Source organism: Anthonomus grandis, chromosome 10 (genome assembly GCF_022605725.1).
Source record: "Anthonomus grandis grandis chromosome 10, icAntGran1.3, whole genome shotgun sequence".
NCBI lineage: Eukaryota > Metazoa > Arthropoda > Insecta > Coleoptera > Curculionidae > Anthonomus > Anthonomus grandis.
In genome coordinates, this window is record NC_065555.1 from 11410375 (window position 1) to 11430406 (window position 20032).

A 20032-nucleotide genomic window follows, 5' to 3' on the forward strand; every position below is an offset into this window, starting at 1 on the left:
GAATTTCATTTTTCACCCCTTGAAGCGTCATATAGTTTATGAATGATCTCCCTCCAAGGACTCAAGCTTAAAAATTTCTTTATGACTTGTACTAAGAATATTTCGCTTAGAAATATTAAACCATAGACGATTTTTATCCCGCCAATCATAACCAGGCCGACGTTGAGGATTTTCTACAGTATTATATTACTGGTTTTGTCTGCAAACATTATTATCTTGTGTTTTTTTTTAATAGTGTAAGTAAATTATTAACATATAAAAGAAACAGCAATGGTCCTAAGACTGATCTTTGAAAATATATAGAAATGTGTTGTTCATCTAAGCAGTATCCTTCAAAATTGCCTCTTATATTAGATGAATGTTATTCTAACATATGACATCTGATCCTTTAAAGAAAATCGGTGGAAATTATCCAAAGCTTTATCAAGAATTCTTGAAACCAAGAAAACTAAATGATTGTAGTAAACAATATGAAATTTATACATCAACTTATAATAATTTTATGAGATCAAATTTTTCATCAGTTCTTACGAAATTTAGGAGTAAACAGAAAATGCATTTCGCCAGTTAACACAATATGTTGGAAAGAATATAACTAAATACTTTTACTACTATTAATATATTAATGCTTACCTTTTAATTCAATATCAAAACTTTAAATAAATTAATTGTTTTCTTGCAGTCTTGGATGCTAGTGGCGCACCATCAGAAGGGTTTCTGTATGGAAACAACTTATGGATAGGTCTCCATATGCAATGCAAGGATCTGAGTAATACAAAGCCTTTTGAAATACGAAATGATAAAATTAACCACACAAAAACAGCATGGGACTTTCCCCCTTATGATCTAGCATTTGCTGTGGTTATGATAAAACATAATAGTACAGTGCAGTTACGTATGAGATTACCTTTGGATGTAAGTATAAAATGCCTATAACTAATTTCTTATTTAGATGAAAATATTATTCACTAAAATGTATGCAAATTTTAAATTATTCAGATTTTTTATTGTCCATATATCAGTCTCTGTTGAACCCAGACAACGGTCCGTAGAGATTTTTTAGTGTGTGATCTTGTGTTTGTCCTGACAAAGTGACGCCTATACTTAGATTGGCGTCATTTAAAATAACTTTCAAAAATACTTTAATCGTATGTTGTTGAATACACTATTCGTCTTCTGCTTTTCTCCTAGATTAATCAATTTCTTTCTGATTGATTATGGTAGTCTAAACAATATCTATTAATATATACCAGGATTGAGAAGCCACAGTCTACAATTAATAGTCATTGCCAGTCTAATCACTGCTTTGCTTTTATATAGCAAATCGCTATGTCTGTTCCTGGCATACTAGATTATTAGTATATCATTTTTATTGTTCCTATTTAAACTTCTTTCATCTGTCCGTTTTTAAAAATCTTTAGTTCTTTTCACACCATCATCTAGATTCTGAAGGATTTAATTTTGTCTGTTCACTGCATTTCTTTGTTCTTTGGTACTGCTAATAATAATTTTATGAGATGAAATTTTTCATCAGTTCTTACGAAATTCAGGAGTGAACAGAAAATGCATTTCGCCAGTTAATATAGTATATTGAAAAGAATTTGATAACTAAACACTTTTACTACTATTAATATATTACTACTTACCTTTCAATTCAATACCAAAACTCCTTAAATAAATTAAGTGTTTTTTTGCAGTCTTGGATACTAGTGGCGCAACATCAGAAGTGTAATAACTAGAAATACTAATGATTGCTATTATTTTATTCTTTCTGTTTAGTGGAGATTTCATTATTCTCCTAATTCTTTGAAGTAATTCACTAATTAATTATATATTGTTTTATTCTGTTCGATAAGGTTCTTTGATCAAGCCAACTGCTTGCAAGTATTATGATTTTGTAATGGTCTTGATGATCTTGCATCATCCAGTTCTTACTAAAATTTTACTTTTAACTAGTTTGCTTTTGTAAAAGACTTAATCTGGATGTCGACACGAAATTTCCCTTGTCAATAAAACTTCAGAATGCTGGAAAATAGAGCAGTGTGCAATAGTTATGTGAATGTGTTTTTTAAATGTATTCCGTCGGTCTTTGATTGTCAGTGTAAAGGCTTCTATTATTACATTACATTTTTAGTGTGTGATTATTTTTCTGATCAATTTCTTTATTATTGGTGATTATCGATAGATCTTTAGAGATCCTGTACGTTAATTAACGCTATTGAAAGACTTTTCTTGTTACTTTTACAATCTTTGTGGATAAGTTGGTTGGTAAGCAAGTGATTTTTGCATCTTGGTAAACAGGTGATATTATTTACATAAATGTAAGTGTATTATTTCATTTCCTTGCAGTTATTTGTTTATATTTTAGAATATTGCACAATTAGGTTTGTGTATCCCAAAGTCTTGCTTAGAGCAGGACATCTTCAACCTTTCAAATGAGTATTTTAAAAGTAACGTGCTCGATATTCAAAATATGTATAACCTTAGCATGGACGTTATTAATATCAGAATGCTTCGGGATGACGCAGCATGGTTATTTATGCTTCCAAAGACTATTATTCTTATGTAAGTTAATTTTTTTTAATAATTAAAGTTATTAAAAAATATTCTTTTTAGATCGATCTTAGTAACAATATTGGTTCTGACTATAGTTGGTACTGTTTGTGATGTTAAACAGCATAACCGAGAAAAAAATTTAGTCAAAGGTCACAACGACGCAATTGAAAATGGAAAAAAGAGTAATGTATATGGAAGTAAGTGTAAATATGAAAATATCATATAAATGTACATAAAATACACGACTTTGGTTAGATTCATAGAAAAAAAGTATTTAAAGTGTAATTTAACAAAAAAAAATTAAGTGTCAATAAAATTTTATTAGCTTGTGAAGAATTAATATTTGTTTTCAAGTTAATAACCTTTTATTTGTAAAATTTTATTCTATGCAAATATGTCTTATTTGCATAATACTATTTGCCCAAACAGTTGAGGGGAAGTTCACACCATGTAAACTGACTTTTTCAAGGCGTTTGACAGGGTATATGATTTGTTGGATAGTGGGTGGCATTTTGTGATGGTGGTATCTCAAATTATACAAGTTTTTATGAGATGCAGGTAATTAAAAGTATGCCCTGAAAGTCATCCTTAATGCAATCCATGTGTGCTTCCAATTTACCAATTTCGGTGCTTTCCAGATAGTCTAAAGTATTTGCGACCTATTTCTTTTATTATTGACTATATTAGTTTGTATTAGTTTGTAGTAGGATCTTTTCAGACTGGAGGGTTCATGAAAGAGAAATGGTGTCGACCTAACCTAAATCTTACAAAATGTTATAACATTATTTTTTGCTAAGATGAAAACTCAAACAGTTTTGCCTATGAAATTGCAAATACCACTTTGGCCCATGTGGCTATTTCTAAGGTTCTTGACAATTTCTTGATATCTACATTGATATTGCATTTTTTGGTTCTCTCCAGGCCCTTAAAATGCCTCATTTGAGGGCCTATCATTTGTCTGAAATTTATAAATAATTGCCATAAGCTGGAGCAGGTTCAAAAAGGATTCCTGGCATATCTTGCCCTTAAAGTAGGAATAAATCCTCCTGAAAACAATCTTTAAAATTACGACTTGTTACTTAATACATTTTTCTTACTCTTCAGATTCCTAAGCAAATTGATTTAATTGTTTCTGAAAGATTCCTTGTGAACTTTATTGAGGAAAAATATCACTTGCGGTAATATTGTCGGTAATAGGATTGCAATAATATATTTATTTCATTGTACATATTGTACTGTATATCCTAGATTAATTTATTACCTACTATTAAATAAGGTCTCTGAATAAATAAATAAAACCACATTTGGCAGTTTAAATTATAATCGGTGCATTTAGCGGGTAGAAGATGAAGCCATTCATCAGCCTCATTCCCCTGATCTGGAGTTTTTGGGTATTAATGATACACAAGAAAAAGAAAGACTGTAAAAAGAAAGTAATATAAATCTAGTGTCATATTTTTACACAAGATATATATGCTTAATTAATTATTTTACTGATTTGTAACACCTTCTAAATGTATTTTTCAGTCTCGTCAATTGGAATATTACCACCTAAAGAGAAACCATTCAAGGACAACAAATCACTTTGTTTTCAAATTGTGAAAAGTTTTTCAATTTACTCAAACGTAAAAAAATGGGTGAAAACGAAAAGTCCTTCCGGAGATTCACTGCCAGTTATTCACGGACTAAGGTTTTGGGCCATGGGTAAGATTAAGGAGTATGATGAATTTAAATTTATTTTATTGGAATGCCTTTTTAGGGTGGGTTATTTTTGTCCACAACACGTTTTTCCAAGCTGACTTTCTAATTAATCCACCACATCCGTTCAGATTATCCGAAGACTTTTTTGGGCAAATTTACTCAAATTCCACTTACTGTGTGGATACATATCTATTTTTAAGGTAAGATTTTTTTAGATTATCAACCATTATAGTTTAGTCTCCATGAAATCATTTTGTTTCCAAAATAACTACACAGTTCTTATTCAAAATAAAAAAATAGCTTGTTAAACAAATTTTGGGTCAAAAATTGAATAGGAGAAATAGGGAAATTCTTACAAAATTTCTTTTGAAAATTCCATGAAACTTCTATAAAATTTAGAGATGAATCAAGGGGATATTTAGCAAAAAAAAACTATAATAAGCATTGGACTTTAAGTCAGTTGACACTGTCAGATTACTAAGTTCGAGCAAAGTGAATAGTTGAGCCATAAATACTCTGGCGAATTCTAAAATGGCTGATATACATTCAATCTATGACTTTGGCTTTCAGTGGTTATTATATGGAAACAAGACTTCTCCATTTAAAAGAAGATTTGCGTATTGTACCTGACGCTTCTCAGATCTATTTTCACGACATTCAAGAAGTAAATTCATGTGTCCATGTAGAATTAGTTCTTGACTCAAACTTGAGAACAATTGAAGTAGTCCATTCTTGCAATGGAGTTTATAGATCAATAGGTAACTAAAATATAAAAACAATTTTTCCTAAATATATAGGATGGTTTAATTGACTACCAACTATATAATATGATTTGACCTTTATTGTATCTATTTCAAGACCTTCTAATTTCAAGCAATCCATGAACTATTGTAAGCCAACACATTTTTCTCTTGGAGGTCATGATGGGGAGAGCCATGTCAGTCATGACCTCCTCAATCATCAGAGCAACATTTTTCTCTATGAGGTCAAAGTTTTAATATCATGAAACATCGTTTAAATTTAACATCATTATAAATATTTTCTGGATTTCTCAAAGATTACTAAGTTCTATGACAAAAAGAGTAGCAATATGAATAATGGCTGAAGAAGGTTATTTTCAACATGTCTTAGTGTTTATGACTCTACTGTTTCTATTTTAATACTAGACAATACAAATAACTCTTGATTATGTTTATTAAAGTTTTAGTGCGAGTATCTTATCTTAACGCAGAAAAAAGTCGTTACTGATCAAAAGATCCTTGCCAATCATGATAGATGTTTCCTTTTTGCTTTTGTAGATACAAATATCTTGATACTGCTACAATACAGTTAAATTACAATAATAAGTGGATTTGTAATATTAAAATATGCGATTTTTGTTTATTAGTTTGGAGCTTCATGCAAACCGATTTTTTAGGCTCAATATTTAATTTTTTTTTTAATTTTTAGCGGTTTCTTATTGGCTTACTTGTTTTTTAAAAAAGTCAACCCTCATGAAAAAGCTAAACATCCAGACAGCTGTTTCACGTTACTGAGTAAATTTGTCTACTTTACTGTACATAGGTTTTTAAGGTAAGAATATGATATTTAAGTATTATAAATAAAACTATAATAAAATTATTAAAAGGGTTGAGCGGTCCAAATTTAAAGGGCGAAAGTTGACTTGTTAAAATTCATTTGTATATTATTTTAAAATGTTCATATTTTATGTTTATATATTTAATATATAAAAAATCAACTTTTTTTTCTATTTCGATGAAAAATTAAAAATCTCTACTGCTTGTTCCTTAGACAACATTTTAACAACTAAATCTAAAAAATTAAATGTACCTGTAATATATTTCCACATTGACACTCTAACTGACACAAAACTATCATAAAAACTTTTTAAAGAATTAGTAATGATTGATTAATTAAAAAAATTGTTTTTTTTTTGTTGTTGATGGACAATACAACGAAATTAGTTTTTCTCTTCTTAAAGAAAAATGAAAACGATCTAAAGTTATATCTTTAATTGCTTAATGGTGTAAAATTTCGGAAAAAATTTCATCCGGGACTCTAATGGACTTATAATTTTAACTTATTAAGGCAGTTTCTACCATAAATAGTACTGCAAAATTTCAACAAAACGGCTAAATCGATATTAATTTTTTTAAGAAAAAAATTGTTTTGTCTATTGAATACCCAGCATATTAATAAATAATAAATCTAATAATTAATAAATCTATAATAAATTCTGAATTATTTTCACATAACATACCTTAGGTCTAAAATCGATCGTTTAAACGAATTCACACTATTGGATTTTTTTGATATCAAGCCGAAGACACTTTAAGAATACAAGGCTTACGATTTATTTTAATGTATAGGTAGAGTTTATTGATAAGTCTTAATTGAAAAGACGCTCAAATTAAAAGGGTTAGTAATTAAGTTTTGCTTCTAAGAAACGAACCTGTTGAAGTAGTTGCTTATAATGAATAGTCTTGAAGAAAGCCAGTGATCCAACAAAAAGTATGTAATCTATTTAATGCAAATCATCCTGACCATTCTGCAATTACTAAACCTACAGCTATCAAAATTCAATCGGAAAACCACCAAATATCTCAAAAACTCTTTAAACAATGTCTTGCCTCAACATAACGAGAGCAATGAGAACCACATCAACCAGAGTTTTAAAAAGGATGCTGTGTCTGACTCCTCCGGATATATATAGTGTAGCGTTTTCACCCCTTCGTTAAGTGTGAATTCAAACACTTGATGCACAAAATCAGCCAATTGATTTATTTCTACACTTACGCTACTAAACAAGATAAATAAAGGCTACTAGAAATATTTATTTACACTGTATTTATGTCCGATTTGAATATCGCGCCAATATTCCGAACTGCACTGCACTGAAGTTTCAACTGACTTCCCAGCGGTGACGCGGCTCCTTATAGACCAAGATGGTGACAATATCAAAGAAGTCGCCGACTGCAAAGAACTTACTTTTGACAAGAAGTAACAAACTCGCTTCCTCTACTGGAGGCTCGAGTTTACTCTACCTCTCTAATTTTTGCATTGAACAAACCCTACAATAATGAACATAAAGGGCATTGGTACCAATCGGATAGCGGGTATTACTAATATCTATTCGGACGGTTCCAAAACTAAAACAGGTTCGGGCTGCGGTGTATACTCAAAATGCATCCAATTACAAGTGTCAAAAACAACAAATCAGTAGTAAAGTGACACAGACTGCAGACTATAGAACTCTTGCGCTGTCAAGACCACGCCTTACGTCAGAACTAGTGCAACAATGTCTTCGCACCGTTGTGGAAGCTTCTTCTAAAAAACTGGTGGAAGTAAGCTGGATAAAGGGGCAAAAATATAGCAAGGGAAATTGGATCCCCGACTCCCCTGCCAAGAGGGCAGCGGTTCTGCAACCAGTAGGGTCGAAGTCTTTGATGGATCTGACCAAGGCGAACATCCCAGAACTAATAAAATCACTCACTCACAAAAGCAGTGGGATGATACTCAAAATTAAACTAAACAGGGTTCATTATGTAGCAACCGGTCCTGGATTTACACTAGGGGCAGTCGGGGCAAGTGCCCAGGGCGGCAGAATTTTGAGGGGCGTCAAATCGCAAGAAAAAAAAGAAAATATTTTCAACGGTTATACTTATAAATTACCATGGGGAATGTTTACATGTCAAATAGTAACAGTAAAATTTGCTTTAATGAAGTAATTGCGAAGACATCATCGAACAGTTCGCAACACAAAAAGTCAGACGCGTCTTTCCATGAAAACGACACGCTCATATACATCTTTAGATTTCTATAGCTGTCAGATCGTTTTTCGAAACAGTTAATAATATTTTCATTATCTACATGATCAAACAAGTCTGTAATTAAAAATCCGTCTTCATTTTGCAATTGTATTAAATGACAGAATATTTTACTTCTTTCAATTCTTAATAAAAAGTATTTTTCTTCTATTATTTTATATATCAGCTTATTACAGATCGTATGAAGCAAGAGACAGATCGAACGATAAAATATAAGTTTATTTACAAACAAGTATTTTTATCTGTAGAAACTTAGTACGTACAGTTCACAGGCCGCAAATATAATCTTGTCACTTTTTACTGTTTATTTTGCTATTCCTGTTTTGCAGAAAATACAATAATATGTACATCTGTGATATAAACGTAAATGTACAAAATAGATCAGTTGACCAGCAACAAATAACAAACCTCAGCATACGATTTTACCTACCCTAACTTCGTAAGCTAAAATCGTCTCAAAAAAAGGGCGGCATTTTTTACAGTGCCCAGGGCGGCATTTTTCACAGTGCTCAGGGCGGCATTTTTTCTAAATCCGGGCCTGGTCGCAACCATAAAGACGAGACAATGCGGCACATATTGTGTATTGCCTTATTCTCTCATCAACATGCAGCAGAATTTATCAGCAAGGTTAATAACAAAAACAAATTTAGTGAGCAGATTTAATGTAAATGTCACTTGAAAGATTATTTTACCTAATGAAATCATCACTGTGAAAAATAAATTAATTAGCAAAACTGCATATCCTGGAAAATTACAAATCATCAGAATAAAATCATAGCGCTCGCGAAGAATAAATATGTGGCAGATGTTATCGAAAACTGGATTCTTTAATCTTAAAAAAAACCTCAAAGTAGGAACGCTTCTTAAACTTTCTTCAGTTGAACAAGATCCCCAATTTAATTGATTTACTTCATAACTGACAAAATCCTAAAAAACCTATAATAACGGCAAACGGTTCCAACAAAACCTCAACCAAAGTAGTTTTTTTTAATACCTCACGTTCAATCACTGTTTCCATAATTTCTTGAGGCAACTTTTCCTAAAAAATAAATTGGTCGAAATGCTACTTTGAAAGCCAAGTGCACAGCAACGTTACCGGACGAAAGACTATTAAATTTTTTCTTAGGGAATTAGGCAAAATCTATTTTAGTTTACGTATAAATACCAAATAATCTTGGTGATCTATCATCAAAAATTTTATCGACTTTAAAAATGCTCTACAATAAACAAACAACCGATTGAACATGAAACATAATAAGTGGTAACTTGAACACAAACTAAGGTTAAAAGCGGCATCTCCTTTACTATGAAACATAGGCGTGCAAAGTTTGGTTTAAAAAATATAATTTAAATAAGCAGCGTTTTCTTTGTCAAATTGATATCCAGTTGTAACATTGGTATTATCAACTTTTTAAAGCTTCTGATTAGATATATTTTGCTTCACATAATGATCGATAGCATTCCAGCTTTAATCAATGTGCGGCGTCAGTATACTAAGGTCCACGAATCTTGTATAATACTTTAATTTGTAAGACCTTATGCATCCATTTTTTAAAGAGTAAAAAAATTTTTAAATAATTCTCATTTGCTGAAAATACCCTTCAAATCAAAGTCTATTTAAATTCATCACAAATTCGCCTATTACAAATCATCTTCGCTATGTTCCGTTATCCCTCTCTAAAACTATAATTGTTGTATTCGGGCCTGTCAGGATGCTTCAAACGTACCAAGATTTATCAGTATATATTTTGAATCCTGGGTGGAATATAAGAAAGTCTACTGTTTCTATAACCATTGATTGGCGTAAAAAAAGTATTTAGAGCTTACCGTAGAATTATACAGGGTATTCAATTGAAAACAATCAATAGGATTTTAAATATAAAAGCAGGAATCCTAAACGAACTTCCTTTTTCTGTAGATTATATAAATAATTAGTGTTTTTTAAACTCTTAATATATAAATCATTAAACATTAAATTTATGCTATAATCTTATTTTAGATTAACACCGACATATGCAATAGTGCTGCTAATTTGCAATGTTCTCTACACCTATTACAGCAAGTCTTCAGCATTGTATTTTAGTGAACGATCTGAAGTAATATGCGATCAATACTGGTGGAGGAATCTTCTTTACATTAATAATTTATACCCTAGATCTGAAATGTGCATAAGCTGGTCTTGGTACCTTTCTGCTGATATGCAACTTTTCATTATTTCCACCTTCTTTTTATTGTTATCTACAGTGTAAGTATAGATACCTTAATATTCAAATAAATTATTTACTATAATCATTACACTATTTTCAGGTATTTTAAATTAACAGCAGTCCTGGTATTCCTTATGATATTTGTTCATGTAGGAACGACCGCCTATAAATCCTACAGTGTTGGTTATATTCCCACGTAAGTTGAGTTACAAATGTTTAGCATTTAGACTATGTTGAATAATGAATCTTAAATCCTGCAAAAATTAGATTTTTAAATTAAAATATAAAATTATCTTATTATCTTTTAAACAAATATTTATAATAATTTATATAAAAAAGGATTAATCGATGTAATAGAGTTTACAGTAGTCTAAAAATACTTTTACGTTTTTTATTGCTATCAATTAATATTGAAATGATAAACCTGCATAAGAATTAAATTAGAACGTAGAACATTAAGGAAAACATGTTATCTCGATAACTTTTGATTAATTAATCGATTTACTAAACTCATTAAATAAATTGTTGTCTTTACATCTATCTACGGAAAAAATAGATAATTACACAAAACTATAAACTGTCAATTAATAATAAGTTATTTTTCTTGCAAATTGGTAAATTAAAGCAGCTGAATCCATTGCATCAGATCATTATTTAGCTCACCTAGGAGTCATGTATTGGGTGTTATTATTAGAAGCAACCAACATTTTATCTAGTCGTGACGTCAATGATAAAATCACTAAATAAAAATATTTTAAATTATGGCTCTCTTATAACAAATTTGTTGTATAACTTTGTCATATAATATGTTTTGTTACACAGTCTGGACCGGGATTAAGAATCGTTCTTGAACTTTTTGAATCAGATATCATGAGTACGGTAATGATATATGCGAATGATCTCGAGGTTCGCATAGATCCTGTGAAGTTTAGGCATGCAAGGCATTGAACTTTTTGCTTTCATTGCTGAGCTACCAAACGATAAGCCATAACACATACAATCTTAAGAGCAGGAGATACAAACCTTAGCGTTCTAGACTATTTCAGCTGCATGCATTCCATATAGAATTATGGTGGTGTCCTTGTGAAAAGCTTTGCTTGTATCTTTAGCTCCTCTGAAAGGCTCTACTGGTCCACAATACGCAAAGATCTGCAATATGCATCTTTTCGCAGGCAAAAGACTACCAAGTGATCAAGGTAAGCCTGCTCTGTTTAAATCACTGGTAAAACGCTCGATTAATGGATACCACAGAGTTGAAGATAATACTGCTCTATGTATGCAGCCCTTAGACGCCATCGTTTTAACAACATCACTTTTAAACTCGTCAGATACATAATCTTTTGAGAACATGGCATCAATCTATCTAACCAAACACGGTTTTGAGATGCGGCTTTTGACTTCTCGAAAAACTACTGTAAACGGAGTGTTGCCAAATGCTTCTTCAATATCTAGACTGATTTGGCTTGGTAAGATTTGGAGTGTGTGATTCCAAATAAGGATTCTTGTCTGTTAAAAAATATCCCTTTTACAAACAAATCAACAGATCCAATTTTGAGATACTGAACTCTGAAATTGATTTTTTAAGATGCTCAATTTTCAGAATACACCATCGTTAGTTAGTTGGTGGACCTTAGAGGTAGAAATGTACTGGAATGTTGAAGTATTACCAGAAATTTATGCAAAGGCTCGCGAAGGATTTCAAAAGTTAGGTTTTATTATGGTCCAGCCCATAAAGACGCTTTTTGATAAAATTCGTAGAATTCGATAACACTAATGATCCCTGCTCAATAAAGTTGGTATTATAATAGAGTTTTTATAAAAATATGTGATCCTCCTTCAATTTTATTAAACATTTCATTGAGTAATAAGGATATTTTATCTATCATCTCGAAGAGAATAGACAAATATTTTTCATAGAAATCAAACACAAAATTACTAGTTAGTCTCACAAAATTTAATAGCACGCTCAGTGTATTTAAAAAATATATTCAAGAAAATGACGATTTACTTATTTACCTGCATAGATTTTGCATTTCTTCCGATGGATGCATAGCAAAGTTTAAGTCACTGTGGTAGCTTCCATTTGATACATTGATGTAGGTGAAACAGAATTTTCAGAGTAGCTGTTTGCTCGAAATCATTTTTAAAAGAAGCAGATGCTGTTCTAGAGAGTCCATCAGTTTTTAATTTATTTTGTGGTTTACTGATCACCTTAAATTATACACACCAGAGATATCTATTTTTAGTACCATATTTTTAGGACCATGTGACTAATGTCAGCTTGCTCACATTAGCACGTGCTCTTAAGGCTTCTTCTGCTTTTTCTCCTAAAGGCGCCAAAGTTAATAACAGCCGCTTAGAAAAAAAATCGATTCTCTTCATACACTGGACAACAGGTTGGCCAGTATATTCAGTGAAATCTCTGTATTGGTTCAGTTCTAGCTGATCCTTGATTGAGATGAAGTAATATATTGTCACTTTAGATACCTAAAAGTAGTTGCGCTTGAAGACTTAAAAACAATTGTATAGTGGTGCCATTAAACGAAACTGCTTACAGTTAAAGTATCATTACTTAATTCCAATATTTTTAACAAAGAACCAGATTGTTAGAAATTTTAAAAGACATATTGCTCTAAAACATTAAATAACCTATTATCTTAATCTTTAACATCTAGTTTAGATGATCAGCTAGAACAGCTAGATGCCATTTACGACTTGCCCTGGAACCGAATTGGTCCCTACATGGTTGGATTAATAACAGCATATATTTTAGTAATTAGGCTTAAGAATAAATTAGTTTTAAAAGAGGTTAGTATAAGAACTATGAAAGGAAATTAAAAAATCCATAAAATATTTATTTTTAGAAAATAAGACTGGCGCTTTGGGTGCTATTTCCTCTTCTTAACCTATGGATATTATTCACGTTATATACTAGACAGCTCTCAGTTGAGTTTTCAGCTTTTTATATGGGAGTTTCGAGACCTTTATGGGGTGTGGGTATTGCTTGGTTTGTTGTGGCTCTTTCCACAGGAAACGCTAGTAAGTTTAATTAAATAAATATGTTGACTATAAACTAATTAATATATAAATATATTTTAGGATTATTGGAAAAATTATTTTCATTTAAAGCCTGGGTTCCTTTGGGAAGATTAACTTACTGCGCTTACCTGCTTAATCCATTGGTAGTAACAATGATTGGTCTTGGAGCGGAGGCAGCTACATTGGCATCCATACCATATATGGTAAGTAGATAAATGAGGAATAAGCATGTACGATTAATCTAGATTTTTCTTCTAATTTAGTCATATTTTTGTTGTTCTTTTAATCAACAAATAAGTCAATGATGAAAAAAAATCGTGTTTCGCTGATTCTCCTTAACGATTACTATTTAAGAAATTTCATAAATAGATCCTTAAAAAGCGAAAAATTTCCTTTGGGAATCTCAACTAACGGAATTTTATTTTTATTATTCATAATTTTAATTTACCTTTTTTTTAAGCTCGAGTACGTCATAGTAATTTTTTGACATTAATTATCAATTTAGAAATTTGAAAAAATATGGTGTATTGAAAACACTTCAAAGAAATTTTTAAACAAATTAGACCATTGTTAATTCACGAAATTTTCTCGAATTAGCGGAAAGTTATTTCACTTCGTGAAGCTTTATTGATATAAATACCTAATAAGATCACAAGACGGTTTTACTACTAGCTAAAACTCTTTATTGTATTGTCAAGACGTGTTGCGCTAACAATATTAGCATCTTCAGGATACTTACAAGTAGCCTTATATACTAAAGATGAAAATATTATAGCAAAAAGATCAAGAAAGTATGGCTGAACAGTAACTAAACTAAACTATACTTTTATTGACTATAAGGGATTGAGCCTTTATCTTTTATTAACTTTATATTAAAATGAGTTTTAAGGGTAAAGTTGAATGTGGCGTGAAGTAACACCCAAGCTCTTTAAGTCTTTATTGCATTTTGCTTTTGCATAGAGAAAAATATTTAAACGGCTTGGATTTTACTTGACCCATATCTAAATTAACCCTTATAACTCAAAACAACTAAGCTAAGTCACTAAAGTAACATATGAAATTATATAAGGTTTTTAATTTTGGAATTTTGCTAAACTTTCATACGTTTCTAATTATCAATTTTACATGTTTTTAAATATGACGTTAATTAATCTTCTCTTTGCTCTCTATAGTAGTAAGGGTGGGAGAGCTAGAGCTCGGTAAGTAAGCCTAAAAGGTAATCACCCACATTTACGCCTCCACTCTCAACGCACGGTCTTCACTGAATCGACCCGTCTTCTTGAAAAAGGCTTGCACGTTGTGGCGATCCAGATCTTTAAGATCACAACATTTTTAAGTCACCTTGCAATGCTTCTAACTGAAAACTATGGTATGTTTCTCTAGCAAAAAGGATTTCCCTGTGTTCGTCTCCATCCTGTACACTCCGACTCTATCAAACTTGGTACGTTCTATCCATAACCCAAACCAGGCCTGAAAACCGTTTAGCTCCTTGATTTGGTTCGCAACATCATGGAAATGATTCCCTCAGCCATATATCGACTAAACTCATCTATTGCTTAAGCTATAGTTTTATTTATTCCTATTTTTTTGGCGAGGTTTTTTGTCCGGTTCCTGCTCTGGTTCATCGTCACCAGAGGCTATATTTTGTCTCTCCAGGAGAGTACGTTTTAGGAAAAAGCTTGATGGTCTCTTGTTTGTTTGAGGTCCATAGTTCACCTTTATTCAAGCATCCTATTTCAGGTTTCCTGTGAGAGCCCAGTAGCTTAAGAAGACGAGCTATGCCTGAAAGAGACTCCATCTATTCACAGAATTTTACAGCGTCAAATTTAATTTTCGAACTTCTCTGGGGGTTTCGTCCTTGAGAGCGTGGCGGCGCGACCTTCTTACATCTTTTTTAAGACTGTCCAGAGTGTTATTTTATTAGGGCAATCTATTGCTGCTAACTAACTATGAGAGTACTTGCTGCCTCGTAAGAATTAATAATTATACTATTTAGCCGCACTACCTCTAAATCTAATTCCTCTTTGGTTGAGATGGCTCCACTTAGAGTAACCATAAACTCAACTAGGCGCTCTTTAAATTTAGTCCAGTCGGTGATCCTCGGGTTTCTCTTGGGAACTCACTGTCTGACAGATTGCCTCTTTATCCGAAGAAATTTCGAATCGGATCATCCTATGGTCGGACACACCTATGTCCTGTGATATACTCCAGTTTTTATACCTATTCGCAAATGACTGTATTACTAGTTTTAACGTCTAACTAAGTCGATAACGTCTTGTCTAATTCGATTAACAAAAGTCGGTTCTGCATTTACATTGGCTACCTCAAAGTTTTTCAATACTACATATTCTAATAATCATTATAATTTTTTTTTAATTTAATAATATCTATACTTCCCCATATAGTGTTATGCGCATTTGCGTCATATCCCGCGAATGTCATACAGTTGATATAAACTACATATTATTAACTTGTATTTTTTTCCCGATTATCCTGAGCTTACTTGTGGCAAAAGTGTCAGTTGGAGCTCCCCAATGCTAAGAAACACGTTCTGGGCGTCTGAATAAGTAACAATTTCTTATAAGTTAAATTATGTACAAATCTGACTAACAGTTTTCTCACAACAGTTGAATTTTTCTGAGTGAAAAAAACCAGCTTATCATTGTTTAATACTCAATAAAGTCTTAACGCTTTGTTTCCTTTTCTCAGCATTTACCTCATATTTATTTAATTGCAATTCCAAAGTACTGGGCCATTTTTCACTATCTTCCTATAGCCACTGAGGTCCCTTCCATCATCTCGATATTAATAGTTGTTTAGATGTATATCTATGAGAGGGCAAATCAGCAGGATTGTACCTTTCAGGAATATGACTCCAATGAGTTAACTTCCTTACTTCTATAACTCTATTATGTACGTATGTTCCCCAATCTTCATTACGTTTAATCCAGGATATCACAGTCGACGAGTCACTCCAAAAATACTTTCCTGATAAGTGTTCTGTAGTTTACGTATATATTCCAGCTCCGATTATAGCCGCCAAAAGTTCAAGGTATGGAATAGTCAATCTCCTTTTTTCCTTATTTTCCAGAGACATTACTTTTGACTTAGTTGGCAATAAATAGACCCACACTTGTCCCTCCTGCTCTACTCTACAGAAAACTACTGCTCCATAGTTGGGAAGCATCTAAAAAAATATGCAAGGTTATTTTTATTTCATCTAACCCTCTAATTTTTGTCCAACGGAGAATCTCAATTTTTTTCAAATATGGCAAATCCTGAACTCACTGCTTAAAAGGCATTGAAATCTCTTGATCTACCTCCGTGTCCCACAAAATATTTTTCATCCAGAGTTCTTGTAACCATAACTTCGACTGCAACGTAGCAGATTGTTGGATCAAATACCTTCTGTATCATATTTAACAATTTTCTTTTCGTTCCTACCATGTCTGATTCGATTGTTTATAGCAAATCCGGATTTTTAGTCAAGGTGCCATTGGCTGAATACCACTTTAGCCCAAGTACTGACACGCTGCTCGCTTGGTTACTTGAACTTTTCTCTTAGGTCGAACTGCGCATCTGCCATGGCCTGCACCAATTCTCTAATAAAAGTGTTTAAAACATTTTGGTTAGGCACGCTAATAATACAGTTGTCCACGTAAAAACTCAAAGCAAATTCTTCTATGGTTTCTCTAGAATATTCATAATCTGGTATGGGGAAATTTAAACACCAGTTCTGAGCCTTCCACACCGGCTATGATTTGGAAGCTGGTGGCCCCTAATTCTCCTATTTGTTCCGTAAGAAAGTATGGTTTTTGTATCAATACGATTTCACCATCAGTCTTACCAGTCATAATGCTGGGCAATTCAGCGGTGGCATCTCGATTATGCTGGAGATTTATGTGACTTACCTTTAAATTTACTTTAAACTTATGTCTTTTAATTAGTAGCTTATTAATAATCCTATCGTCATAATCAAGCCTTAGCAATTGTTTTAATTGTTTCTTTTTCATTATTAAATCCGATACTATATAGAGGAAATGAGACTAAGCAATGTACGAAGAAATGCATGCTAACTATTTTATATAAAAAACAGAAAGGGAGAGAGATAATTACCCATAGTTATATCCTCAAAGTGGTTCATAATACGAATTGCTGTATTGATATATCTTGTATATATATCTTGTGACATGCAAAGTTGTGTTAATTTAATAATTTCTTAGATATTATCGAAACCATTACTTTTCAAAAGTTCAACCAGATATTTCCAATTTTCTGGTATAGGAATACTTAAGAACATCGAAAGAAACAATAAATTCATGTTCACTTAAGATTCAATTAAATAACGAACGCTTATATAATTGTGCTTAATAAGTAGAGAATTCTATATTCGCCTCCTTTTCAATATTTAAATAAATTTTCAAAATTTAATATTTATTTAATAATAACCCAATCTTGTCACTATTCCCATTTACTTTAATATCGATGATAATGCTTCTCGTGATTAATCCATCTCATTTTTAGGCTGTCAGTGCTACTGGTACCCTGATGATTACCATGCTGCTCTCTTTCGTCGTTTCGATGCTCTGCGAATCACCGTTTATCTCTATAACAAAAATAATGTTCGACAGGCCAATAAAGTCCAATGTTGGTTTGGAGGAAACATCAGAAAAAATAGAAGGTGTTTCTTCACATAACGGAAGCACATCCACAGTGGACACTATTGCGTAGCACTTTATTGCTATTTAGTTTTTAAATAATTTATTTCTTTCATTGGCTGTTGAAATCCTATTTTTTGTATATATATAAAATATTTTTACTTTATATAAAAGATGATTTCTTATATGCTTAAACAGCAGCTGGTGTAGCTACTATAAGGGGAAAAAGTTTCAAATACTAAAGTTGTAGAGCGCATCCTAATTCGCAAAGAAATCTTCTAAAATATAATACAGGATAAGGGAAAATCACGGAAGGAACAGAAGATCCCGCATATTAAAACTAAAATAATACTTCTTACTAGCAAGTCTTACAACGATCAAATAATATGGCAATTTCAGTTTGTAAATTAAAAATGTAAGGAACTGCAAAATAAATTAGATAAACCGCTAATGTAAATAAAGTAAACCAAATCTAACTTCACTTTATTGGGTTTTGTAAGGACATACCCTGTAACATGGATAAAAGCATAAAAAAGTATAAGATTAAAAAACCTTACATCAGATTTGTCTCAAATTAGACATACATCCTCACATATATTCCAATCCCAGCTACTATTTTGTTTTTTGTTATTCGATCTGGTTATCTTTATGATTAATAAAACGTAAATATATACCACCCCCAAAACCAGCAACGATATATCTGACCAAGTGGGAGCCAGTCGGAACAGCTGTCGAGGGAAGTAAAAAATAATAAACCAAAATTCGTAAATTGTAATGGATCGCCAAACAAAATACTAGGTGTGAGCGGAATTGAATACTCCTTACAGACAATAGAGTAGCTATAAGACTTTTGACTAAGCCCGCCTTAGAATATAATGAGAGATGAAAATTGTGATTAGGAGAAGGCACATTACAAAATATAGAGGGTTGCTTTCCTCTTTTTTTGCGCCCAGCCAATACGTGGTTGTCCTTTCCATTCCTCCTACTTACACCCCTTTCCAGACTGCCTCTAAAGAAAGATTTAAAAGGAAAAAGAAGCCCTCACACTAGTGTAAGAAGAATACTTTGATCCGAATAGTTCTAGCAGCCTGCACCAAAGCAAATAATGATCAGTGGTGGACCAATGATGGACAACTCGGAAGAAAAAATAGGTTGAAATTGAAATTGAACAAAGTTATGTAATATCAAATAAATCGCGGTGATTACTTCTATATTTTCCTTTACCACATATTGTTTAAATAACTGCTGAAAAGTTACATTCGTGTGTTAAATGTAACCAACATTATTTTTAATACATTCAAAGAATGTAGAGTTTTTTGGATCCTTTGCCTTAGCTCTGTAAGATTAGTTTTAAGTTGCATAATAAATCTATGTGTGTTTAAATTTTGATTTCTTAATATAAATATTTATTCTTTTTATAAATAAAATATTAAAAAAAAATATAGAATTGGGTTTTAAAGAGATAACAATTGGCTTAACTCCTCAAATTTCTTTATTTTTATACTTCACTCTTTAGGAAACCCCATAAAAATATAGAGGTCAGGTCAGGATTCCAATTAATTAGTTTAATCAGGTATTATTATCTTGCCTTTTTCCATTTTATATTTTATGAGCGTAAAAAAATATTTTAGCGAAATAAGTCATAATCACTAATAAAATTGCAATTGACAGTTAACAAATTATATTATGAATAATGACGTTGCAGTCTGTTTTTTCCTCTACTTTGCGATAACCCGATATTATATTTTAGAACATATACTTTTTTTTCTGGCAATTTAAGGTACGCTTTATAACTTTCGTATTCAATAAAAGCCTAAAAAAAAGGTAGATACAAATTTAAGGGTGAATATTGAAATTCCGAAAATCGTAAAAGTAAAAAGGTCGGTTAAATTATAGCTCAGTTAATTTGATGCTAAATAGAATCCCGTGTAATTTTTCTTTAATCCTGGTATTTCTGGAGAAATATAGAAGAAAAAACAGAAATTAAAAAAAAATAGACTGGAATTAAATAGTTTTTTTTAATTACTATTTTTAAAAAAAGTAA

At 31.7% G+C, this 20032-nt stretch overlaps 1 protein-coding gene across 1 annotated transcript in view; it reads left to right on the forward strand.

Annotated features, from left to right (window-relative positions):
• Positions 1–19435, forward strand: part of LOC126741441 (nose resistant to fluoxetine protein 6-like) — a 28589-nt gene extending 9154 nt beyond the window's left edge. The window contains exons 2-13 of the mRNA XM_050447846.1: positions 683–915; positions 2369–2565; positions 2617–2753; positions 4084–4260; positions 4316–4457; positions 5707–5829; positions 10084–10329; positions 10392–10487; positions 12967–13099; positions 13156–13330; positions 13391–13533; positions 17855–19435. Coding sequence (XP_050303803.1) covers positions 683–915; positions 2369–2565; positions 2617–2753; positions 4084–4260; positions 4316–4457; positions 5707–5829; positions 10084–10329; positions 10392–10487; positions 12967–13099; positions 13156–13330; positions 13391–13533; positions 17855–18061 — 2009 coding nt within the window. The 3' untranslated portion in view covers positions 18062–19435. The remainder of the gene's footprint in view (positions 1–682; positions 916–2368; positions 2566–2616; positions 2754–4083; positions 4261–4315; positions 4458–5706; positions 5830–10083; positions 10330–10391; positions 10488–12966; positions 13100–13155; positions 13331–13390; positions 13534–17854) is intronic.
• Positions 19436–20032: the final 597 nt, after the last annotated feature.